This window comes from Oryzias melastigma, linkage group LG13 (genome assembly GCF_002922805.2).
Source record: "Oryzias melastigma strain HK-1 linkage group LG13, ASM292280v2, whole genome shotgun sequence".
In the NCBI taxonomy this organism is placed as follows: Eukaryota; Metazoa; Chordata; class Actinopteri; order Beloniformes; family Adrianichthyidae; genus Oryzias; species Oryzias melastigma.
The window spans coordinates 8544550-8570746 of record NC_050524.1 but is presented as its reverse complement, the minus strand read 5'-3'; the positions used below and the strand labels follow the sequence as shown (position 1 = coordinate 8570746).

Sequence of the window (26197 nt, the reverse complement as noted above, 5' to 3'; positions counted from 1 at the left end):
GTGTACTTTGTCAACTCAACAACCAATAAGGGTGACAGAGACATTCATCTCTTTTTTTCTCACCAAGTTGCAAAAGATAAAGCAATAAATGTGTCTGCTTTGAAACAAACAAAAAAAAGCAGAGCTGCTTTTAATCAGAAATGTTTGTTTGGTTACTGGGAGGCTCTTTGTTGGAATTGGGAATAAAGTTTTTCCTTTTGGAAAAGGATGCAAGCGGCACTGAATCTGTGCTTTTGGACGATTAAAGTTAGAAAACAGTGTCTTTGTCAAAGTATAACATTAAAAAAAACTCAATAAATCATTAACTGCAAAATCTATTGCCAAAAAAGTCAAAATTGACCTAACTTATATTATTTATTTCCTGTTTTATTGCTAAAAATACATGAACACATCGTTTAATCCACACTTTTAAAGAGGATATTCAACCTTAAAATCTACAGATCAATAAAAACAAATTGGATCTCAATGAGACTTCATTTCCATTTCTCCCTACAAGTACATCTTGAGACAGTTTTGTCATTTGTGCCATTTCTCTTTAGTTGTGGTTAGAAAAACGGATGAATTTTACTTTTAAAAAAGCATCTGTTTGGTTTATAAGGTGGTTTGATCCTACAGGCTTTCACATTTTCAGTATAAATACGATCATCACTCAGTACTTTATCAATGTGAATAATAAAACATCACTCAGAAGAAATAATATCTTGATCTGCATTCATTTAAAGATGCATACTGGTGTTTTAAATGTGAATTTCTTAACAGCCAATTATGTCACTAATCCTTTCTTATGAAAAATATTATTTACAAACCACTGTGGAAACCAGAGTTCCAAGTTGTTGAACGCCACACCCTTTTGTAGAGTTTGAGAGAAGCTTTGTAATATTTTTTTTCTCACAACGAAACGGTGATCGATGTAGATGCAGCCAGTTTTTGTGTGTTTTGTCCTACAACTGTGACTTTCAAACACTGAATTTCCTTCAGATTCCCAAATTATTATGAGATAATGAGTTGTAGATTGAGGATAATCTCATTTAGTCTTTTATAAGAAAAATGTTAATTTACTTAAATAAGTAAATTCAAGGTAAATACTTTTTTCATTAACAATTACCCAAAAAAAATATTAAACTGTATTTTGAATTTCTCAAAAATAACCCCAGAGCTGCTTTTAAAGCAGACAGTGACTGAGAGAATGAACGTTGCTCGTGTTTCCACTTCCACATGAGGAAACTATGAGCTGTTTAGAGTGAAGAATTCACTGACAACCTCCCCCTTCCTCCATACATCCACCTGTGTTATTACCTCCGGGGCTCAGAGTCTTCAGATTACAGGGGTTTGTGCTGCAGCTTGTTACCAGTCAACATGCTGCATTCTTTCCTTTTATCACTACAACTGTTGTAATGACAGTAATGTGTCTCAACAATCCAAAATAACATTTTTTTTTCCTTGTACTTCCTTGGACTATACTATTTAACATTTATGTTTTGATGAGATCAATAAATGTCAATTTATTATTATTGTTTTAGATGTTTTATTAAAAATGTGGGTGAAGTTATTTGACATTTTAGGAAGGTCTAACTTTGCTTTGTGGAGGAGATTTTCTCGACGCACAGGAACAAGCTGACGTCTCGTCCCTTGGGGTAAAAAGATGAAGGCAGGTGGAGAGTCCTGTCTTCCTGTTGCAGCAGGCACAGGAATTTTTTAAGTATATTTTGTGGCATCGGGTGTTTTCTAATAACAAAAAGACCTTGAAAAATACCTGAAGGGTTGTTCGGGGATGACAAAATCTGTCTTCTCCTTCATGTGACGCGCATGCCTGAATGCAAAACTAAAGCCACGTCTCGCTGATTATAAACATTAAGGGTTTTGTTGTTGAATGGGAGAGAATACATGGTGTTTATCGGTCTCTATAGTAATGTTAAAATTAGTTTTAGGTTCTATGCACTAGTGTGCAATTTTACCATAATTACCATCAAAGCTCATGATGCAAAAACTGGTTTTATAATATATATATATATATTTTTAAGTAGTATCTTGTAAACAGAAACGACACATTTTAATGTGCAATTTGTGTGGATGATTGTCTATTTTTGTTGCTTCAGTGAAAAATAATGAGTTTTTTTTTTTTTTTTTTTAATCACCAATACCCCAACAGGAGTTTAGTCCATTTGGCCTGAGCAGAGTCCGCCTGCAATGATCCCCGTTAAACCGCTACAGCAAGTCCAGAATGGTGGAATGATTGACATTTAAAGGACCGGCTATATTTTATTCTGTAAGCTAGCCCTGAGCTGGACAATAGCTCTGTTCTGCTTCAGTTTGCTCAGCCGTATCATGAAGCAGGCATGTAAAAAAATACGTCCTCAATGCATGCAGTTGTTGAAAGTTGTGTAATGTTCTGTCATCACATTTAGAAAATCATAAACACTCAGCTTTAAAATATATTTCTTAGTTTTTATTGGCAAAAAATTAATCTGTTTTTTAAATTCCTTATTATCATGTTCAAATAATGATTAGAAACGTGTAATAAAAATACTTCTGGTATTAAAGCTATAATTGAAATGTATGTGAATTTGAAAAAGCAGTAATGGTATTTTAGACACCAAAATACCTTCTTTCTTGTGGGACATAAAAAAAATCTGTAAATCACTGAAATCTCTATGCCAGTTGAAGAATGTTGAAAAATTTAGTCATTTAAGACCCATTCCAGTGAAAATTGTGATTTTTAGCATGTCCTTGTCGCATTTTTCTCATGATTGAGGACATATATTAAACTATTTGAGATAAAAAATGTTTTTATGAGAATTTATGTATTTAAATCCTGTTAAATTAGGAGAACCATGAAAAAAAACCTAACATTTCTGATGTAGTAACTGTTGTGGGCGGGCCAAACTCTGCCTTCTCCTCCACAATTCTGACAAATTGACTTGCAGACAAATAAATCCAGTAAAGTCATCATTATCCCCGGCTAGATTCCTCCAATATTGCTAGCTGTTATTTTTTTTTGTTTGTCTGTTTTTTATTGCTACGCTAATGTTAGCTTGGAGTTGTGAGCTGTTTAACGGAAGAGTGTAAAAAAAGGGCTGATGGGAAATTAGTGGAGCTACCTTAAGCGCCACAACTCAGAGGTGAATTTCTAAGGAGTTCCTGCTGCTCTGCAGAAAATGTGTAAAAAAAAGAAACAGGCTTTTTTTTATTTTTTTTTAGCATTTACTAGGATTTTCTGTCTTAAAGTTAAATATTTCTTTTATAGTCATTTTCTGTCGTGCCCATCAGTTTTTTTTTTGGCAAAATAGCAACTTTTTTTTCTACATTTAGTGAGTTCTTCCCTCCTTCTTTCAACTTTTTTGCAAAAATAAAATTGTTGGAGGCTTTTTTTAGAGACTGACTTAAAGGAGTGAATTCACATGAATTCTTTTGTTGGACCAGTGCACAAGTCCTCTCAATACGGCAGCAGATCAAACGTGAACTTTGGAGCAAAAATGTATGTATTGGTCAACTTGCAAACGAACATTGGTGTGGTTCACTCACAGTGCAATTGCAAAAAACACCACAAAAACGATCAAGTAGACCATAATGATGTATGTAATTTTGATTAGTGGAAAAAAATAGAATAGAATAGAATAGAAATACTTTATTCATCCCAGGTTGGGAAATTAGGCCAGTTCTATCCACAATAAGCACGAATCATGAAAAGTTTGGAAAATTGCTTGAGGCTAAATGTGGTGTACCGAGGAGTGGCTTGTTATTGTTTTTTTTTTTCCCCCTCTGATCTTTTTTTTTTTCCACTCTTGAGAGAACCTGTTTTTTTGCCTGTCTTAAGACGGTTGTTGCGACTGCTTGACATTTCCATCGGTTTTAGTTTATTTTTTTCAAGTGTTCCAATCAAATCAAATCACCAGAGTTTAATAATCCCAAGTGAAATTCAATAATCCAGAGGGAAAGTCCTTCTCTGATCATCTTTTGATCTATTTTAAAAGCGTTCTTAGTGGTCTTTTAAACATGATTAAGCTGTTTTTAGCCAAAATAAAAAAAAGCCCTTTTCTAGGACATAGTTTCTGCAGGGCAGCAGGAATTCATTAGTAATTTGCTTCTGAGAACTTTTTGTTTACACGCTCTCCCACTAGTTTTCAACCCTTCACACCACCAAACTAACATTACCAGTGCAATATTGAGCGAGCAGTATTAGAGAGCAATATTGAAGCTATCCAGACGTACAGTTTTTAGCCAGATGTCAGGTCAACAGGTCGTCTACAAGTGGATGCATCAGAATGGAGCAGAAAAAGGAAGTTGCGGTCCACCCAGCATATTTTCTACATCACAAATAAGCTCTTTTTCAAATCGCCTTTTTTGTCTGCTCCTGATTTACAAGGATTTGAATACAAACATAATCAGAAATGCAATTTTAAGCTTAATTCCATTCATAATTGTCCTCCATCATGAGAAAAAAATGCTACAAGAACATGTTAAAAACAGCCTTTTCATCGCAGTGGATCTAAATGTTGGTATGAACATTTCCTTGATGTAAAACTCCCTAATTTTAAAAGCAAAAATGTAAATGTTGACGGTAAAGGAAAAACACAAATTAAGAGCTTTTTGAAATCAGTTTTTAGCATCTACAGACATTCATAAAATAATTTATCCTTTTCTCTGTACAATCTTTGTTTTTTTTTTTGTTTTTTTTAATGGAAGTATAATAAATTAATTGTAGCTCACATTTAAGTAGCGTAAGATACGTTAAGTGGATTTTCTGTTTTGTAAGCTACTATTTTGGTGTGTTTTTATCCTGCAACATTTTCTTTATTTATTTCATAGCCAAGCTCGGTAGAAAATGTAAAAGTGAATTGAGTGATAAGCTGCTGGGTTATATAAAAAATGAATGGACCTCATCAACAACATCAAACACTTTGCTGTGAAGAACCACTGAGTGGGGATGAAAAGACTGAAGAGGGTAATGAAAGCTACAAGGTATAAAAAAAAAAAAAAAAAAACAGGGTCAGCTCCAATTTATATAACTCTTTTCACTTTAAGCTTGAGTGCATGCACCAGCAGAGGGCCGGACTCACACTCATATGCATCAGCTACTCACACACACAAAAACATGGCACCCCCTGAAGGCTTCATCCCTAAAATGAAGGGAGTGCACTCATCCAAGGAAACAACAGCTAGATCTTGGTTATTCTTATACCCCATAAATCAGGACCTTATTGGATGATTCTTGTCCAGCCGTAAGGCAGGTAGACATATTCTGAATGCTCCTTCAGGTTAAGGTTTTGTGCATACTCCTCCTCTAAACCCTCAGCAGGAAGTAGTGCCCAGACGAGCGACAGTAATGCAACACGATTGTTCACCTCGACTCTAAATAGCTGGCGTTCACTCAGCCTCTAACTGCACTCATACTCTCATTACACACCCTGTGCTTCACACAGCGCCTGTGCATTTCAGGAGGGGATTAGTGGATCACTTCCTCTGTCACTTTTAGTTTAGTTAATCAAGTTTGTTTGACTGGAAGTGGTTTCTTCTTTGTAGAACAGCAAGGAGCAGCTCATTAAGTCAGGTCAAGATACATTTGGATGGAATTTTTGCAGAGGCGGAGCTACGGGGGGCTTTTTGCTCCCTCAGCAAAAATCATTGGCCCAAACTCGCCCCAAATTGAGTGGTCAATATTAGTCTCATAAGATTAAGAAATCATCCATGCATGTTCTAGGTACATCCCTGGAATTTTGTAGCCATCAATGATGTGTTGTGTTGATTAATCTTGATATTTGTCTTCCAGATCTATGTGGATCACCAGCAGCCAGAGATTTGGGGGATTTTAAAGTCCTGAGACAAGATGTTGGAAAAATCATTGCAATCAACCAGGTATGGTGACATTTACATGCAACACACTCACATTTCAAGTTGTCACATTTTGATTCACGGCTAAGGACCCCTCCGCGTCAAAAATTGACGTTTTGGGTGTCCCCAACTTGTCATTTTTTGGCGTGCTGGCCAATTAAATCAAGGCTCTCAAAACCTCCACAAACCGGTAACGGTCCGGTACTGGGATGTGGACTGCACCGGTACCCTAACCCTAACCATAACCCAGTATGCGGATCAGTACTGGAGGCTGATGTATACCGGTTTAGGGCTAGGGTTAGGGCACCTGTGCTGACCGCGTCCCGAGGTTCAGTCCGTGTCGTACCACGTCCGACAAAACAACCGGAACCCTAATTTAATAGGAACAGTCAGCACGCCAAAACTTCAAAAAGTGATGTGGAGGGGTCCTTAACCATGTAACAATATGTGACAATTTGGAAATAAGAATGGTAGTTACATGGCAATTTTTTATTAAGTTTTCAAACACTTTTTTTTTCTAAAGTCAGATGTCTTTTTCCATTCAGGCTGTAAATCATGGGAAACGTTGAGAGCCAAAACGGCTACCATGGCTTCTACAGCAGCGGACGTGGCTATTTGTCACGTAAGCACATGTCCAGATCCCTTCGCATCTCCAATAAACAGCCTAGACGCTCTCGCCACGCGTCATCGGGAAAGATAGAGCACAGGAACTCCGAGACCAGCACACGCTCAAGCAGCACCCCCAGCATCCCTCAGTCCCTGGCTGAAAATGGCCTGGAACCCTTTAATGAGACTGACATCCTTCCAAGTTTTGGGAGTCCGATTTGGGTGGACCGTGTGGCCATGAGCCTTAGGCCTCTGTCCTTTCACAATGATCTGGCTAACCCTTCAGTGCACATGAACACAATGCATATAACTCTACCCGGTCCCACGGCAGAGGAGGAACAGGATGAAGATGAGTACGCAGCTGACGTGAAGTACCTGCAGAAGACCTGCTCCAAAGAGACCGTCAGTTTTAAAAAGAGGTCCAAATCAGCAGACATGTGGCGGGACGACAGTCTGGAGTTCTCCCTGTCTGATGCCAGCCAGGATCACTTGACTAGCACCGAGGAGATCATCGACATGACCAACGAGGGAGACTTGACTGACTGTGAAGGCCACCTCCAGCCTACAGACTCCACAGACAGGGCAAACTCTCTGGACGAGCTGTATACCAACACCGGCCCCACTCGGAGGCACCCCCACGGCCGCTACGCCAAGTGGCAAGACGCTAACAGGTCGGTGAGAGAGAGCGACGACGATAAGATGCTGTCCCCATCAGAAGAGGACGGGAGCTCCTACGGTGCCTACACGCTTCCCTGCCGGCGTTCCCATTGTCTGTCTGAGGGCCTGAGCACCCACGAAGCCACAACTTGTGCCAGTATGCAGGGCAGGAGAGCAAAGACCATACAGGTAACACTCAAATCATCTTTAAGAATACAACGTATTCTCTAGAATACACCGGGGGCTATGTCCAAATTCCCACCCTAGTCCTTAACTAATAAAAAAAACTATAAAGTACAGGACTATTTAGTTCCCTGGATTTTAAAAGCAATTCGGACATCAGCTCACTACTTTTTTCTTTTTTTTTTTTTTTAAGTCGTGATCCTTACCGTCCTTTAGATAAAAAGATCATTAAGGCTTTTTTTGCATCTTATAGAGCTGAAAATTCAGTATTTAAGTTGTGTAATTGAAGAAAATAGAACACACGTTTTGTCCCTTGATTGACAGGTACACTGAAAAAAGTGAAACAATGGACCAATTAACAAAAGTTCTATGAATTGCTTTATTATTTTTTTTTCTTTTTCATCAAATTAAACTGTTGAGTTGATGGTTTACTTAACTCGAAATGTAATTTGATTAAAAAGTAATATTTTTAAATGTAACAAATTATAGAACTTTTGTTAATTGATCCAATGTTTCACTTTTTACAGTCTGAGCTTAAAGCCTCCAAAAGTTTTTGGAAAGCTTGTACATTTATGAGCCATCACCAGGAAGACATCTATTGAGTTTTTTTTCAAACAGATGAGTAATGAAAAGCTACAGTTTCTCAATTGTTTTACATGGGAGAGGAGACGAGGAAGACGGGCTCCCAGTTCCTCCCCGTTAGAAATGCCCCGGACCTTTGTCATGATAATGAGGGGGAGGGCCCATGGAAGAATGTAACAGTAAAACGTGTGTTTCTGGCCCTGTCACAACGGGGCACCATCAACCTTTCTGAATGGGGCTCTGGAGCGCATGATTGGGTCATGTGACAGATTGGAGATATCAAGCTCAGTGTAACCCCCTTCATCTCCCAGGAGCCTCTGGCCATGTGGGGAGGAGGAAGCGGACCCTGCAGCGCCATGAGTGGAGCGGCCTCCAATTATGCAGCAGTGGAGGCTTTAGGCAAAAATCTCAGGATCGGAGAGCCTGCAGGCTTGTTTAGACATTAATAGGGTGTTATTTTTGCAACTTGTTTGCTTAGATTAATGTAGTTCTGTTGGCAGATACTGATCAGCCAAGATGGTTGTTACTAGTGACTGTTCTAAGGGATGAAGACAACATGGTTTCCATGTCAGCTCACCTGTCTTGTGCCACAATCCAGGATGTCACAGGTGGAGACGGCAGCGAGTTTGAGGACAGTGGAATCGACGGGGTGATGGTGGAGGCAGAGCATCAGTCCAGGCGCTACAAGACCATGTCGGCCTCCTTTTCCGTGTGCTCCATGCACGGCAGGAACATGTTCGCTGGCAGTGACAGCGGCAGCAGCGGCGGCGGCGGCGCCACCGAGCGCTCACAGGGCGTGTATGAGAACTTCCGCCAGGAGCTGGAAATGAGCTCCTGCCAGACGGAGAGCATGGAGGAAGCAAGCTCCGCCCTGAGCGACGAGCAGAGCACGATGACCTCCGCCTACCAATCGGATCTGTTGCTCAGTGTCATCCAGGGAATGGTTCGGAAGGCCGGAAAACTGGCGGTCAAGAATTTCCTCGTGCATAAGAAGAACAAGAAAGTGGAATCAGCCACAAGACGCAAGTGGAAAAGTTACTGGGTTTCCCTGAAAGGTAAAAATCACACATGGACGCTGCACCTTTTTGTCTTGGCCACTAGAGAGCAGAGTACAGTTGCTTGAGAAAATCTTGTGCTGCTTTTCTCCTGGGACAGAATCCAGCAAGTGTCTATTCTTTAAACAAAAAGCTTATGTTGGTTTCCCAGGATGCACCCTTTTCTTCTACGAGACTGACGGCCGCTCCGGGATCGACAACAACAGTATTCCCAAGCATGCCATATGGGTGGAGAACAGCATTGTCCAGGCCGTGCCAGAGCATCCCAAAAAAGACTTTGTGTTCTGTCTCAGCAACTCTTTGGGAGATGCGTTTCTATTCCAGGTAAGTCATGCTGACCGGTATTTAACCCTTTGATGCTTGAATTTATTTACAGCAACACAGAGTACATTAGATGATAAATTAAGGATATTTTGCCGCTAAAGAGTTTTGACATATATTTGCATTAAGGGGTTAAGGGTCAGTTTCACAAAACAAAAGCAATATAGCAAAGATTTGGTGCGCTTGAGACAATAAACTTAAAGTTTTTTTTAATAGAGATGCTTAAATAGATACAGTAGATATCATACAAAACATAAAAATTCACACAAAAAACAGGAGGACATGATACAATCATTGAAAACAATATTTAAAAAGTCATAAATAAAATGTAAAAAAAAAATTCAAAATTACAATAAAAAGTTTTAAAAAGGTAAAAAATATATTTATAAAAATCCCAGAGTACAAGTTGGCTAAAAAGGCGTTTCTTCCAGTTTTCTCACCTCGTATCACTAAACTAACTTCACACTTTTTAAAATATTTTTACAAAAAAATTACAGCAAAAATCACCATAAGTGGAATCTGATCAGGAAATCAGCTCCAATTAAATGGTTTCAAACCTAATCAAAATCGATTGTTGCATCCCTTTTAGGGATCAGATATTTATTAAATTCACATTGTTTGGATCAGCGCTGTATATTCAATCTTATTATTACAGATAAACACCCTATTAGATTGTATATGTAAAGCACAAAAACACGTCTGCTGTGTGGAGATGCTTCACTATCTACGAAAATCAAGTGCAATAACACATTGCATTTATAGTTTAAAGCCAGAAAAGTTCAGTAAGAGTTCTAAAACACATCACTGGCCTAACTTTATGACACTGTTGCTTTTTCATGTCCTGATTTGTTGGTTGGGTATTTTAAGTTGAACTGTTATTTTGTAGTTATTCAAGTATACCTTTAAATTTTCACTATTTTTACTAGTTCATAGATCATAGATGGCTATTTATTTCTAGTTAAGTTGCACTTATTACCTTATTGTTCGAGCTACTTCACATAACTGTTCAAGTGTTAACAGATGAATCAACAATAAAATAAAAATACAGGGCAACTTGGATGTCTTTATTTTGCTCACTCTGATTAAATCATTTTTTTTTTTTGGTGATATTAACGTGTTCTTGAGGCGTTTTTCTGATGATGGAGGACTTATGTGAAGATAATTAAGCTTAAAAATACATTTCTAAAAATTTCAGTTTTTCAAATCACTGTGAATCAGGCGTGGCCAAAAAAAATAAAGTTAGAAAAAGCTAGTAGCTCCAGTCAGCATGCTACAAACCTCCTATTCTGCTCCATACCGATGCATCCACTTGCCAACGACTAGATCCACGGGAAATGGGGGCGGGCTTACTCTGCACTATTAGCCCCGCCCACAATTCAGAAGACTACTGCTCTTCAGAAACTATGTCCTCAAAAAAACTACAGATTTTTTACAATTTTTTTACAAGAACTGCAGAACTTAATTTAGAAGGCCACTGAGAACGCTTTTAAGAATAGATCAAAAGATGATCAGAATGTGAAGTGGATTTGGACTCTTTGTTAGCAGATACTTATAATCAAAACTCGTAACTGGATTAGAACCGGGACATCCATAGATAAAATAGAGTTGCTTAACCCCAAGTGCGACTTTTAAGTCTTTTTTTTTTTAGGTATAAACACCACCTATTTTCTAAGATTGTTGATGTTTTATCCTATGAGGAGAACCTTTGGTATTACTTCGTAAACTTTATGTGGTCCGATTGCAGACCAGCAGCCAAACGGAGCTAGAAAACTGGATCACAGCCATCCACTCAGCATGCGCCGCTGCCATCGCCCGCCAGCACCACAGAGAGGACACCGTTCGGCTGCTGCGATCTGAGATCAAGAAGCTGGAGCAGAAGATCGACATGGACGAGAAGATGAAGAAGATGGGGGAAATGCAGCTGTCAGCCGTCACCGACACCAAGAAGAGGAAGACCATCCTCGAACAGGTAGGTTTCAGGGCAAACGGGGATTAACAGAAGACATGTAAATTAACACTTAAATAGAAAATAATTTCATCTATTTTCAATGTTACTTTTAATATGGAAACTTTTTTTTTTTTAAAGAAAATTACATTTTGTTTGTATTTGATTTCATGTTTTTCTATGTTTATTTACCAAATTTTGTGCTGTAGTGTGTGAGTTTAACTTCAACAAAAGATTGCGACAGGAGTTTTAAGACAAATTAAAACAAATACTGCTTTAGCTTTTTAAATTATGAGTTTTATTTACTTTAACAAAGCAATTTTATAATAAATTATTAATTATATTCATCCTTTGGACTTTTTCATGCATTATTTGCATTGAATACTGACAAAATTTATTCTTTCAATCCTTTACAAAGTTTATAGTGTCCTTAATGTGTCTGTTCTCCCTAAGAGGAGATCAGATGGGCTTTGTTTGGTCATTTTGGCGTGTTTGGCAGCGTCAGGTTTCGAATTGTCCCGGACTGAATGGATTTAAGACTCCGCTTTAGAAAACTGAGGGAGCTGAGCCGCTCCCAAGCTGTTCCTGCAAGTGGAATGTGTAGTGTTGTGCGTTTGTTGCCGGGCTGCTTGGCCTTCCAGCACTGCAATGGCTGCTTCTTCCAAACACCAGTTCAGGACCGTGACTGAGGGATGGAAGGAGGAGGGGGGGTCACCCAGTAAATAATCACAATGTCCTGCTCTACTGCCCCAGTAAACATTCAAGCGTCGGACAAAAGAGAAGGCCGATTGGCAGCTCTTTGAGGAAGGGCGAACTGAGTTTCTGGGGAAGAAATTAGACACCCCGTTTTAATCCACAGTTGACAAACAAGGGTCTTCATAAAGTATTTATCGATTGTCCCCCTGCAGATCTTCTTGTGGGAGCAGAACCTGGAGCAGTTTCACATGGATCTGTTTCGCTTTAAGTGCTACCTGGCCAGTTTGCAAGGAGGAGAACTTCCCAACCCCAAACGCCTCCTGGCCTTCGCCTCTCGCCCCACCAAGCTAGCGATGGGCCGGCTGGGGATATTCTCAGTCTCCTCCTTCCACGCATTGGTAGATATTTGTTTTTCATATTCATTAATTTGCTTTCAATATTTTAGTCAGGCAGCCGTGTTTTCCTTTGCCTAAAGTTACCTGACTGATTGTGTTTGTACTTGAAAACTATAAATCCAGATTACCCTAATTCCTTATTATCGGCAGGTTTTCAGTTGGGCGACATTAAGGAAATTAGGTCTCTGAAGAAAGCCTATTATAGCCTGTTTCCTTTTATTTATCCACCTAAATTTAAGATTCAACATCTATTTATTATCAAATGTGTAATATACTGTACACTTACTGGCCACTTTATTAGCCACACCTGCTCGTTAAGGCAAATTTCTAATCAGCCAATCACATTTATGCATGTAGACATGGTCAAGACGATCTGCTGCAGCTCAAACGAAGCATCAAAATCAAGAAGAAAGACGATTTAAGTGACTTTGATGGTTGTTGGTGCCAGATACACTGGTCTTAGTTATTCAGAAACAACTGGGATTTGGAGTCCAAACAAGTACTTTCAATGTGTATCCTTTGAGTATATTCCACCACATGGCACAGATTAAAAGTCTGTCCTCCCAGTGCAAACATGCAGAAGTTTAAGTTTTTATCTGATGTTTTTCATTTCTTTTATGGAGATTGACTGTCACAGTCTACCAAGACAGTAGGCTCCACAATTTAAGTAGTAGCAGCAAAGCAACACCATTAATCAAATTTTTTTAGGAGATCGTTCTGGGTTCTCTCTCATTCAGCAGAACCGGTGCGGTGCAGCAGAGCAGGTGGGAGGGAAAGCTGGCAGTTTTGAATGTCAAACAGGAGACAACTGCTAACAGCCCACCTACAGCTTCACCCCCACCTGCCTCCTCTACGTTTTCATCAATACCTGCATCCCACTGTGTCCAGAAAGTGTTGCCAAATGTTTACAGGACCCCGGGCTGGAAGTGCCCTGGTCACGCTCAGAGGATGCTTGCCAGTTTTGTAAAAACCTGCAAGAAGCAAATCAAAAAACAAACACCTGTAACCTTGAAAAACATGATAAAATAGTCGGCGAGTTCCACTTGACCTGCACTACTCATTTGTTTCTTCAAATATATTTCAAAAAGTAGGTTTATAAAAATAGTAATGTTCTTTTTCTCCTTTTGACTGCTCTCTTTAGAGGTCTCCACAACCAATCGTCTCTGTTTGTGATTCACACGTTTGATTTGGCTCTAGTTTTATGTCAGATGCCCCTTCCTGACACAAACAGCTGCCTGTTTCTGGACCTGGCACTAAAAAGCACTGGATTATGCTTCCTCATGGTTGCATTGACTATTATAGCAATGGTCTTCTGAAACACATTATTCATACATTCATTTTACTTCAACTTTGACTGTTCATAAATGTTTCTAGAATATTTTAAATGTGTTTTATGTCCAACATAACAAAAAAAACCTGCATTACATTACAGTACATACATTACAGTGTCTGACTGTATGGAGCGGTAATGTAGAGAACAACAAAAAACACAGACTTTTATTAATTCCTGTCTAAGAAGATCCACTGGCTGCAAACCATCAGAGATAACAGCCAAACAAACAAAGTGCTGGAGGAAGAAGAGATAAAAAGGAGATGATGTACGGAGAGAAAACAGTATCACCCCGATTTGTGCGTAACTTTGGATTTGTTCATTCGTAATTCTTGATTTGTAGATCATACCATACATATTGTGCATAAGTACAAAAAATATAACATTTAAAAAAATGCAATTTACACATGCACAAATTAAAATTACAACAGCTTGAAACTAAGTGTTTTAAAAACACATTTAGATGTTTTTGTATTAATTATTAGGGTATATTTGTATAAAAAAGTGGGAAAAGTTTCACCAGATAAAGTTCAAAGCGGCTGATGAGGAAAACTCTGATGACCCAGCACTCTAGCAGCATTTAAACGCATCACTTACGGACGAATCTCTGAGACGTGAAAAGAGTCTTCCATCAGATTCGTGCGTAAATGCGGTTTTGTGTGCGCAACACACGATTTGTGCGTGTAATTAGCCTCAAGTTTTGTAATTCTAATTTATGCATGTGTGAATTGTAATTTGTATTTTTTTTTCTAATTTAATAATTGTTATGTTTGTGCACAAAATGTATGGTATGAGTTACAAATCAAGAATTACACATGCACGAATTCAAAGTTGCTCACATATCAAGATTTACACACACAAATCCACAGTCATGCACAATCAAGAATTACACACACACAAATCCAAAGTTACGTAAAATCAAGATTTGCACACGCAAAAATCCATAGTTGCAGACAAATTAAGAAACTATGCACGCACAAAAAAGTTAAGCACAAATTAAGAATCGTGATACTTGTGATCGAGGTGATCCTATTTTCTCTCCATAAGGATAGGGCTGGATTGGCCGCACCCAGAGGAAACAAAATCCATCATTACCCTTGAGGCTCTGACCTCTGATTCATAAGGGGAGGAGAAAGTGAGGAAGACCAAGGATTCCATGTATCTGGACACTGATGTCACAGACCGGTCACACCTGGAGGGAGCTATAGAGGATCGGTCAGGATAGAAGATGATGGCAGGGAGCTGTTGATCACAACCACGGATACAAGACTCATATCCCAAATATATAATTATTTATTTAACTAATTTCTGCGATTGTCTAACCTGTTTAACTATAGGGGACACACTTGTGAAATATAACATAGTATGAGGTTAAAGGAATATATATATTTTTTTGCTTTGATTCTTCTCTGCAGGTTGCAGCTCGCACTGAAACTGGAGTCCGACGGCGAACACAGGCCATGTCGCGCTCCTGCAGCAAACGCCGGAGCAGGTTCTCCTCCCTTTGGGGCCTGGACACGACCTCAAAGAAGAAGACAAAAGCTCACCCTTCAGTCAGCCAGGTGTGTGTGTGATGTCACATCCTTTAGATCCAAATAAACATGGCACACACAGATCCTTCCCAGTTCTGCGTCAAGTTGGACTACTTCACTTCTTCTGCGCCTGCAGGTCTTTGCTGATGGGGAAGAGTTTGAGAAAAAGCCCCCAGAGTGCACGTATCTGGATCATGTCAAGGAAAACACAGTAAGGATGGAAGATTCACTTCTTTTTTAGCATTCATTTGCATTGAGAAGGAGGTTAGGCATAAGTAGAACTCATTAGACCCATACCAGTTAAATATGATCCTCCTGATTATCTGAAGGTTTTATAAGTTAGAGCTTAACTTCTTTGTGATGTTTCCTGTGAAAGAAAAGCGAGGAAGAAACTGTAAAGAATCTTCCACACCCCAACAATGAAAGCGATATCTGGGTCCCGGACCACCTGACTCCCTCCTGGGTCTGCCTGCCAAACGATCACCCAGTTCTAACCATAGTCCAGCCGGGAGAGTCGGCGCTCTGGGTTCTTGAGTCCATCTGCAAGGTACTGAAGCCAGATCACGTTTGCAGCCTGGCGCACATTTCCGTTTTCTATTTTTTAACCGAGTTTGCACTCTGGAAACATTCGTTGAAATAGCAATTGACTGTAAGGGGGATTTTGTTCTTGATATTGCTGCAACTATATTACATAATATATTTGTTTTGTTGAATTCCCACAGGCTCATGATCTGGACCCAACCAAACATTACCTGAGATTGAAATTTCTCATTGAAAACCAAGTGCAGTTCTATATTCCCAAACCAGAGGAGGACATCTGTGATCTGGTATGTGACAGTCTTCTTTTCCTGTCAACTTCTTTATTATATTTTTTAAAACAACATCATATAAAAACATTCTTTAAATAGCTGAAATGGTAAAATCAATTCATTGATCTAATCAGAACAAATTAATAATCGATCCATAAAAGTAGAGATCGATCTAACGCAAAATGCTAAAGTCCGTTAGCTTGATGTTAACCTATAATAGGATTTTCCATAGGACGGCTAATGCTAACACTTGGTTGACTTATACACACTTTGCTAACTAAATGAACATATTTATAAACTCACAGGAATTAATTTTCAAAACTCTTTTAAGGAAATATTTTTAAAGTAACAATTTGTGGTCTAACGCACCGTTTTTGCTCATACTTTCTTCTTCTTCAGGAATAAGGTGTAATGCTATAGTGCGATCGCCACCTAGTGGTCAAACTGAAACACCCTCCAGGAGAGACAGAACAATTGTTGGAGCTTTTCCATTTGAGAATCCATGTTACACTGTATGAGATTAACAATCTCATTATAATTTCACTAATAAATTTTACAGTATGTGAACTTTATCAGAGTAATATGAATATATTCAAAACCATATACAGATTATATCTAATAAAATTAATATCTACCATTTGTATGGTTGTAGTTTAATTGGGTGTTAATTGATTGTTGACTTTTAAGTCCCACTCCGTTCATCTTTTAAAGTGTTTTTTTTAATTATGATTTTGTAGTTTTTAGCCAAAATCAAAACAATCTGTGTTGTTTTTTAGAACATAGTTATTGCAGAAGGACAAGAGTTTATGAGAAATTTGCCTCTAAGTTGTGGTTGCAAGAAAGCCCGCCCTCATTTCCCATCATCCATTTGTTTACTCTCTCTCCTGCTGGCTTCAAAACCCCAACTAACATTACCAGTGTAACAAAAGTGGTGAAAAGTAATGCAGCTACCCAGCCATACGGTTATAGCTAAATACCAGCTTGGAAGAGGAAACAAAGACGTTCATGGATCCATTTGTGAATGCATCAGAATTGACCAGAGCTTGTAGGTCCTATGTCACTACCACTGGGTTTTTCCGACCACATTTTTCCATCTGCTCCTGTTTTAAAACAAACTGAAAAAAGAAATACTAAAAACTTCTTTATATATGCCCTCCATCAACAGAACAATTCGACAAAAATGGTTAAAAACATAAAAACTGGATTTCCTTTGGTCTTAAAAAGCAGCCGCTTCCCAGTTGACTTCAGAAATGTCTTTCTTCTTGTCAATCTTCCGTGATTCTAACTTTTTTTTGAAGAGGACTCTATAAGCAGATTATAAAAACAAGCAAATCTGTATTTTATTTAAATTAATTTAAGATGTTGTTAAATCCTGAATTTTAGACGGTAGGGGTAAAGTTTTTACACTAAACGCCATTATTCTATTGTTGCTGCCATGCAATTTAAATACAAATATATAATTCTTTGTAGTGAATTCAAGTCATCTTTTAATGTTTTGTAAATTTGTTAACACATGTGTTCCTAAAAGGGTCAGCAGTCTGGAAGGATCAAATGCTAAAACCCCTTTTTGGACAGAAATGATCAGAATCATTTGTATATTTTCTTGTAATCCTTTTGCAATGAAGAAAAGCAGCGACGGAGACAAAGCCAGAGCTGTTTTGTCTAAGAATACCGAAAATGAATGCTCTGGTTTCCTGCTGTCAATAACCCACCCACCACGCTGTGATTGAAGCCGGCTGCTGTTTCAGGATTTATATAATGTGTTCATTTTGTTCTTCACAGCTTTACAAAGAAATCGAGCTGTGCTCCAAAATAACAAAAGTCATCCAGTTTGACAGAGATGAATCCTGTATGATTGGTTATGGTAAGGAGTTTTTGTGGAGTTATTACACTTTAATAAAGCTTCTATGAGTGTTTTTTTTTTTTTTTTGTGCAGTTATTTTCTCTGACCTTTACTTGACTTACTTCTCAGAGCGTTTCCACATGCATTAGTCATCCTCCTCGCTCCTTCTGAACTTCTTCTCCCACCTACCATGTTTCCCTCTCCTCCTCAGGTTTCTCCATCTCGGTGGTGGAGGAGGACGGTGTGCAGCAGCTCTATATAACCGATGTCAAAGCGGGAGGACTCGCTTTTGCAAAAGGTTTAGAGTTTTTTTTTGTTCATACTTTTTTGTCAAAATAGGCGCCCTCTTAAACCTGATTTTTGCAGTAACCGGAAGGCTAAAAGGCTGGCAGATTTTTTCCTCTGATCTCACTTTGCAAATGCATTAACAGATGTTAACTCAGCAGGTAAAGACAGGTTTGGATTATAGGATGTTTCTGAGGGATGTTGATTACTATAATCAGCAGAAACCTGCTTCTAGTGAGACATGTTTAATGCTGCACGACATCTAAATCAGATGTTTTACACTAATGACTCGCAGTTAGTCTTCAGATTTGTTAGAGGTCAAACTTTTTGGAGGGAGGTCGTCAGATGATGCAGCAGATTTGACCTGCAGTTTTATCTGCATATGCGACGATCAGAAAATACAACTGCCACTGCGAGATGGGGAGGCAGAATCTTCAAGATTTCAAGTCGCTGCCTCATTTTTGTTTTTTTTTTAATTCCTGACATGGTTGACTAATCAACTTTTAAAGCAGTCCACGACTAATTTATTAGTCGATTAGTTGTTACTTCATACTATGTAGAGTCAGACTTTAGTAAAGTTGAAAGTCATAATGTCATCATGCTATTTTGGACTATTTTGGCCCTTTTCTTTTAAGGTTCTTAGGCTATTTTGGAGTTTAGCTACTATTTCAGCTACATGCTAGCTTTTATGCTAATTTAAGATTTTTTCATTTTTTTAGGTTATTTTGGAGTTTAGCTAATATTTCAGCTACATGCTAGCTGTTTTGGCCAAATTAAAGTTTTTCGTTTTTAGTTGTTTTAAGGCTATTTTGGAGTTTAGCTAATATTTCAGCTACATGCTAGCTGTTTTGGCTAACTTGTTGTTTTTTTTTTTTTAGTTTTTATGCTAATTTGGCATTTAACTAATATTTTAGCTGGCTATCAGCTTCAGCGTTTTCAGCTGTTAGCTTCAGCATCTAAAAGTTGGAGGGAACATTTCTGCCACCGGACTGCTTCTGCACAACCTCTAAATGTGCCAGGAGGACGGCGACTGACCGATGTCAAAAAATCGTCCGGTTGCCATTTCATTTAACTTTTCCTGCAAAACCTCAGCACCTGCCATTTGGCGTGTCTGATTACTAGTGCCACCCTGCTGCCACCAGGCGGTCACCTGCCAAATTTGCTGAAAAACTGACATGTAGGTCGCCGCGTGGTGGCATTTTGGTACAAGTGACCATAGCTTTAAATTTTAACTTTTTCTTAAAAACTGTGTGTAAAAATGATTATAAATGCTGAGTGAGTGACTCAAGAACCCAGCTTACTCAGAGCTGCTAGATCTTCCTCATTGAAATAGTGACAGAGCTTCGCAAAAAAAATCTTCAAACATTTTTATTGCATCTTTAACTTTTCTGATGTTCAAAAACTTCTTTAACTTTTCAGGCTTGAACGCAGGCGACGAAATCCTTCAGCTGAATGGAAAAGATTCTCACAGTCTCAACTTCTCCGACATGAAGGCGGCGTTCTCTCAAGCTTCACTGGCTTTGACGGTCAACACTTTGCCTTCTGTGGACCGCCGTCAGCTCTGCTACCTGCCGCCACGCCGCTCAGACGCATCAGAAGACCTCTACACTGACATCTTCTCCCAAAGTCAAGGTGAAGCTCTAGTTATTTATACATTTATTAAACCATTGTTTTAATAGTTGCAAAAATAATTCTTAGTGACCTGCAGGAACAACCAAACTTGTTTGTAGTTTTTCCATGTCGGCAATATTGTCTTTAAATAAGGAAAATTACATGTTTTTATTAACATGATTGACAAAGTTGTACTAAATGTTTAACATTTTCATTATAACACAAATAACAGTTTTTATTAACCCCTGGGGTGGTTAGAAATCATTCAACAACAATAGTTTTAATGAAAAATCAATTTTATTGTAACCTTTATATGGTCCCTGCAGCTTAAACTTTAATTTATTTTTATGAAAACTCCTTTTTTGTGAGTTTTATCTTTTTTTTTTTTACAAATGAACAAAAAACAAAATATACAAAAATACAGCATCTGGAAAATGATTTATTTATTTACAATATTGTAAATGCAGCAGTTAATTTCAAGGCGCATGTTGTAGGTTCACAAAAGTTGAAATAGTAGAAAAAAATAAACTTTTTATTAACTTTTTTTTAATCGTTTTTACAAAATAGGTAAGGGAACATACCATATATATAAATGATGTACATATTTACATATTTTACAGATTTTTTTATTAATTGATCGGTTTTGTCTTGTATGTCTGAGCTTTTATGTTCACAATGATATGAATAAATGAAATATTAAATGAATGAATGAATTTCTCCTGATGGGGATGACTAAAGTATTGTCTATCTATAAAAAGCTCCAAAAATGTACCACAGCTTCTGCTGTAACAATGGGCTAATTTGTGCCTAATGTATGTTAGCTTATAATTATATTTTATAAAATTATTTACTGGATGTATGAGTCATCAGTTGCAGATTTTGGTATTTATCAGCTCACGGCCCATGAACAAAGAATCCCTAATTGCAGTGGAACTGAAGAAGTGGGTAAATTTGATGTTTTTTTTTTTTTTTTAAATAAAGCATCAAGACTAGATTACATTCTGTGAAATCGTTTCAAATATTTCAAACAAAGTTTTCTGCAGGTTCCGGAAGCTTCTGTGAACCGTGAAAGACAAATTTCAAGGATAATTAAGATTTCCAAATGCTACAAAAGTGACAAAAGCCATTGAAATGGATAATTGTTGCTTGGCTGCAGAGGAGATCCTGGACGACAGAGTGGGACTGCTGCTTGAAGGCTCAGGAGACAGCTTGGATGATGACGACGAGAGCTTCAGTGACTTTGATGAGTGCAGAAAGGTAAGAAAAAAAAACACGACTGCTCGGCTCACACGCTTGTTTCTTTTCCTTTGCAGCATTCATCTCAGATTTGCGTTGTTATGAAATAAAGGTGCTCATTAACATTTTGCTGCAGCACAGTTTGAGTCACCATCTGTTACTGGCTCATGTTGTTTATGAAAGCACTGCAGCCTTCTTTAAAGGACATTCTTGTTACAAAACCAGGTTTGGGATGTGATGAAAGAGAATGTTAACAAGCAATTTGTTGTACTGAAAAAAAGTATTTTTATAAAAATATATATTAATTAAGTTATTCCTTCTTTTTTCTTGATTGTGTACAGTCATTGGGAGACTTAAAGATCTGAGCAAAGTCTTAAGACACAGTTTGTTAAAAAAATATTTTTTGTTTTTTTAGCTTTTCAAAATTTAAAATAAAAGTTATATATTTGTACTTTTATTCTGACAGCAACATATACAAGTTCCTTCAAAATAAAATACATCCTTTTGATGCATTAGATTTACTTGCAGTTATAATGCAATTCTGTACTTTGCTTCTAAACAGCAACTTGGTAGTATTACTCTGCATAAGTTAACAATATATACTTTAAACTTTACTAATAATCAACAGCTCTGACATTGGATTTGACCATTATTTTGAAAAGTGTGAATTTTGGTGAATTGTTATAGTACATAACATTTAGTTTAATAGCAGAAGTTGTTTAAAAAATAGTTTATTTTATTTGAATATCACCTTATTTGAAAAATACAGAACTTAACTAAAAAAAAACATAAATCATGAGCATGTTTATCTAAAGCCAAAGATCCACAATGGAGGGATAAAGCGTCAGGTTCCAGACCTCTGATCTAGAGATGATTGATTTTAAAAATAATAACGGCTAACTGGGCTGCACGGTGGCGCAAGTGGTTAGCGCTCTCGCCTCACAGCGAGAAGGCCCCGGTTCGAATCCCGGCTGGGACCTTTCTGTGTGGAGTTTGCATGTTCTCCCCGTGCATGCGTGGGTTTTCACCGGGGACTCCGGCTTCCTCCCACCATCCAAAAACATGCTTCATAGGTTAATTGGCGGCTCTGAATTGCCCCTAGGTGTGAATGTGGGAGTGGATGTGTGAGTGATTGCGGCCCTGCGACAGACTGGCGACCTGTCCAGGGTGTACCCCGCCTTCGCCCTTCAGTAGCCAGGATAGGCTCCGGCACCCCCGCGACCCCGAAAGGGAAGCAGCGGTCAAGAAGATGGATGGATGGATGGATGGATAACGGCTAACTGTACATTGATAGGAAAACTGTAAAATTAAAAGTATCCTCATCGTCTCTTTTGAATCCCAGCCTGTCACATTCCTGCCTATTTATTCTTTCTTTTTCATCTATTCTGTAAACTGTAACATCTTATCTGATACTGAGGAGCTTTGAGCAGAGGAAAACTCTGGAAAGATTTATCGGAACATCGGCTCATGAAGATTTCACCTCAGGCTCATTAATGGAACAAAGTAATACAGATGTTTATCATTTAAATAGAGTTTTGTCTTTGATTGAGCAAAGTGTCTCAATGCAAATACCACAGCTTTTTATTACAGGCGATGTTTTATTCTGTCAGTGAAGCAAATGTGTGTCCCAGAAACACTGTAGTGGATTTCTTTTTTTCTATAGAAACAACTTCAATTCTTCTCCAAATCACATTAAGTCACAATGTAATCATTAAAAACCCACTCTGAGGAAAATTGTGTTTTTTTTTTGTGGCATTTTTTTTTCTAGGATGGAGGACAAAAATAAAAATAAAAAATCGCCTTTTTTTCCTAAATATTTCTTAATTCGAATTTTTGTGAATTTGGACCAGACAAAAAATGCCATAAAGAGCTTGTAATCGTGACGTAGACGCTATAATGACAAGCTACAAGCTCACTATTATTGTTCTAGCGCTAATGTGAGATTGGGGTCGTGAGGGGCTGTAAGCTAGCAGGAGAGACTGTAAACAGATGGATTATGGGAAGCAGGGACTCCTTGCAAACAGTTCCGCCCAAAACTCTGACACAAAATTTCTATTGTTGTTCTGCAGAAACTACGTCCTAGAAAACGAATCAGGTTTGTTGATTTTAGCTAAAAAAACAGCACCATTATAATAATAATAATAATAAAAATGCTGGGACCGCCTTTAAAATAGATCAAAAGATGTTCGTAGTGGGATTTTAACATAACCTTCTTGTCCTCTTCATGGTTAAATACCATAACTAGTCCTGAGGTTCTCTTGAAAACTTGTCACAAGTGAAAGTGCAGATAAATCATTGCAGGATTGAATTGCTGCAGCAGCGGTAAAGCTACTTCTTTCTTCTGAAAAAGCCTGCCGAGTCAGCTGCATGTGACTAAGCTGACTTGTCTGTCTCTCAAAGCCTCATTGAGTTTCATCAACCGCATTTTTACCAAGCAGCAGCTTTCAGTTCTAGCTGGTCCTGAACACTGACTTTGGGCATGTTATTTCATTTTAAAACAGCCTTTTCCAAACCATCCTTTTGATAGTCGAACACAATGTGGGTTTGTTCTTTTTTACTTTTTGCGCGGTAAAAATATATATAATTTTGTGAGTATTCCGTTGTACACAAGTTTCGCTTCTTTGTTGCGTAAAGCCTTAGTTACCACTGTTCTTAAGGGTGAAAAAGTGGAAACGTGTACAAGGCACGCAAATGGCTACACAAAATTTTAAGATTGTAGAGTCTTCAATGAGCCCCTGGAGTGAAAAAGTTGATCCACATTATTTTCTATGCAAGTACCAAAAACACATTTGTGCTGAGTCAGTAAGTAGCCAGTGTACACACATTACTACAAACTAGAGTGCAGTGTACGACAGCACTACCTGTACCTCATAAGTGTGTGTAACTTACAAACACTTGACACACTTACCACACCCCAACGTTCCATTTTCACGATGTCCCTGAAAGTGTCGGTACGAGTCTCAAGAGAACCGCTAGACACACCTTAAGACGCCGGACAACCCAAAAACCTGCAACACCCTTCTGGGTAAACCCCCATGTGAGTGCATTTGACTAAAGCATCAAATTTAGACTTTTTTTTTACTTTGAAGTGAAAAAAGGAAATTGCTTCTTTCTTAAATCAGCCTCCAATAGTCAGTGGAGTAACTGCAGTATTTGGTGCTTCAGGGTTTTCCTCAATTTTAAAAAAAGACCAAGAGAGATGAGTCATAACTCTAAATTTGTTTCTTCCTTCAATTTTAATTTAACATCTCTTTAGTTCGACAATCAGGCAGTCAGCACAACAGTAGAGTTTTATTGTAACAAACACCAAAGCAAAGTTTATGAGAATGAAAATGACAACTCTTACATTTAATTGAGACAATTTAAAGAGGGAACTCCTCCTTTTTTGTTTTTCCCTCCTTTGGGTAGCATGGCGATCTGGTGCATTTACATCATCTGCATGGATGAGTTCATAAGTTTTTATAACAAATCTTAGAATTTCTCTTAAATGAAGAAAAATTGGAGTTAAAGACCAACTCCGATCATCTTTTGATCAAATGTAAAAGTGATGATTTACGCAAATGAAACACAGAGCTACTATAATCAGACAGGGGGCGGGTCCAAGACGGAGCAGCTCGTTCAGCTCCAAAAGCCACGCCCCCTCAGAGGAGATTTTGCAGACGCAGGCTTCAGATCAACATGAAAAATGACTTTTTAAGACATGTAGGTTGTGAGATTTTGGTTAAAATCTTCATAATCATAATAAAAACACTACTGAGAACATTTTTTAATTAAAAAAAATTGTCATAGAGGGACTTTAATGACTCTCCTCTGAGTTGGGAGTTGGACTGTTGGCGCAGAGTAAGCCCGTCCACTCTTCCCATCATCCATCCACTTGCTTACAGCTCCTCACATCCCCAACCTATAATTACTGGAGCATCAAAAAAGTCGAGCTATATTGGTGATATCTATCTTTCTATTAGTCTACAATTGGATGGAGGAGAGTTTGAGGTCTTACGATTGTTGCATTTCTGTCACAGCTGCAATCGTTTTCAACCAAAAATGTTTTAATCTGCTCCTGATTCCCGATTTCAATCAAGAAATTTAGTTTAACCTTTATTTATATAGGTAGGTCGATTGAGAACAATCTTACATTTGTAAAGAAGACATTAGCAATACAGAAACAGAACAACAGAGCAGTAAGTTACATACAGATAAAACATGACATCTTCTCACATCAATGATTTAAATATTTACAACAAAAACTCCACAAGAGGCATCAAGTTAATAATTACAATAAAAAGGATGGAACAAAGGTAATATAGAGTTTAACCAATCAGAGTCTTGCAAATGAAATGATACCAATGCAAGCGCCTGTGAGAGTGGAGTGACGGCCATTTGACATATAGATCGCTGTGATGGAAGTTAAAGGGAGCAGCAGTGACGAAGCAAATACATGTGTGATTGAAAAACGTCCAATTTCTGAAGGAGTTTTTGAAGCTGATCTGTAGATAATATCACCATAAACCAAGAAATGGTCAGAAATGCCATTTTAAGCTTAATGTTCTTAATAAATGTCCCCCATCATCAGAAAAATGAGTCCAAATACCCCCCAAAAAAGCAATAAGTACAGTAAATAGCCTCGGATTTGAACCCTCTTCCAGTTTTTCATCACAGACGTCCAATCAAACGGGGTTTTCATCTGTGACAGATTTCTAAAATGACCTTCAGTGTGACTTTGTGACACTTTCATCTTTAAATTACAAGATTGAAAATGCTGTAAAACAGCAAAATACTGACTTCAGTCAAAGCGGCGATGAAGAGGTTGTTCACCTCAGCGGCGTGGGAGTTGTGCTAAAACGAGCAGGTGTGTGTACTTGACATTTTCGTGTTGTGTTCGCCTAATCACAGGAGCCAATACTGCATATGATGATTTATTTCATTATTTTTCTTGCTCAGATGTTTTTTGTCTTGTAAAACTAGTTTTCCAGATTTAGTTTCGTCCCCCCCCCTCACCCCGTTTAGGTTTCTCCTTTGCAGCGTTCTCTTCCTTTCCCTGCATTTGTATTCCAATCACGTGTTGCTTACCCAGGCAGTCCTGCTCCGCTGCAACCTTGAGGAGGCGGAGTCTGGTCCCCTCCTGCAGCTTTTCTCTGTCCAGTCATGGGGATTATCAGGAATCATTTACTATGGTGGCAGAGTTGGGCAGATCTTCACAGTCACTCAGTGTGCCTGAGTTCACGCAGCCGGTAGAAGAGGAGGAGGAGAAGGGACGGGCAGAGAAAGAAAGTGACAGAACTACA

At 38.3% G+C, this 26197-nt stretch overlaps 1 protein-coding gene across 3 annotated transcripts in view; it reads left to right on the top strand.

Annotated features, from left to right (window-relative positions):
• Positions 1 to 26197, top strand: part of LOC112149543 (TIAM Rac1 associated GEF 1) — a 58680-nt gene that overhangs the window by 16924 nt on the left and 15559 nt on the right. For all 3 annotated transcript variants that reach the window (XM_024277304.2, XM_024277302.2, XM_024277303.2), the window contains exons 2-15: positions 5768 to 5853; positions 6375 to 7281; positions 8456 to 8912; positions 9064 to 9236; positions 10978 to 11202; positions 12087 to 12272; positions 15015 to 15161; positions 15268 to 15342; positions 15508 to 15678; positions 15854 to 15958; positions 17723 to 17804; positions 17995 to 18081; positions 19488 to 19700; positions 20836 to 20936. In XM_024277304.2, coding sequence (XP_024133072.1) covers positions 6385 to 7281; positions 8456 to 8912; positions 9064 to 9236; positions 10978 to 11202; positions 12087 to 12272; positions 15015 to 15161; positions 15268 to 15342; positions 15508 to 15678; positions 15854 to 15958; positions 17723 to 17804; positions 17995 to 18081; positions 19488 to 19700; positions 20836 to 20936 — 2919 coding nt within the window. In that variant the 5' untranslated portion in view covers positions 5768 to 5853; positions 6375 to 6384. The remainder of the gene's footprint in view (positions 1 to 5767; positions 5854 to 6374; positions 7282 to 8455; positions 8913 to 9063; positions 9237 to 10977; positions 11203 to 12086; positions 12273 to 15014; positions 15162 to 15267; positions 15343 to 15507; positions 15679 to 15853; positions 15959 to 17722; positions 17805 to 17994; positions 18082 to 19487; positions 19701 to 20835; positions 20937 to 26197) is intronic.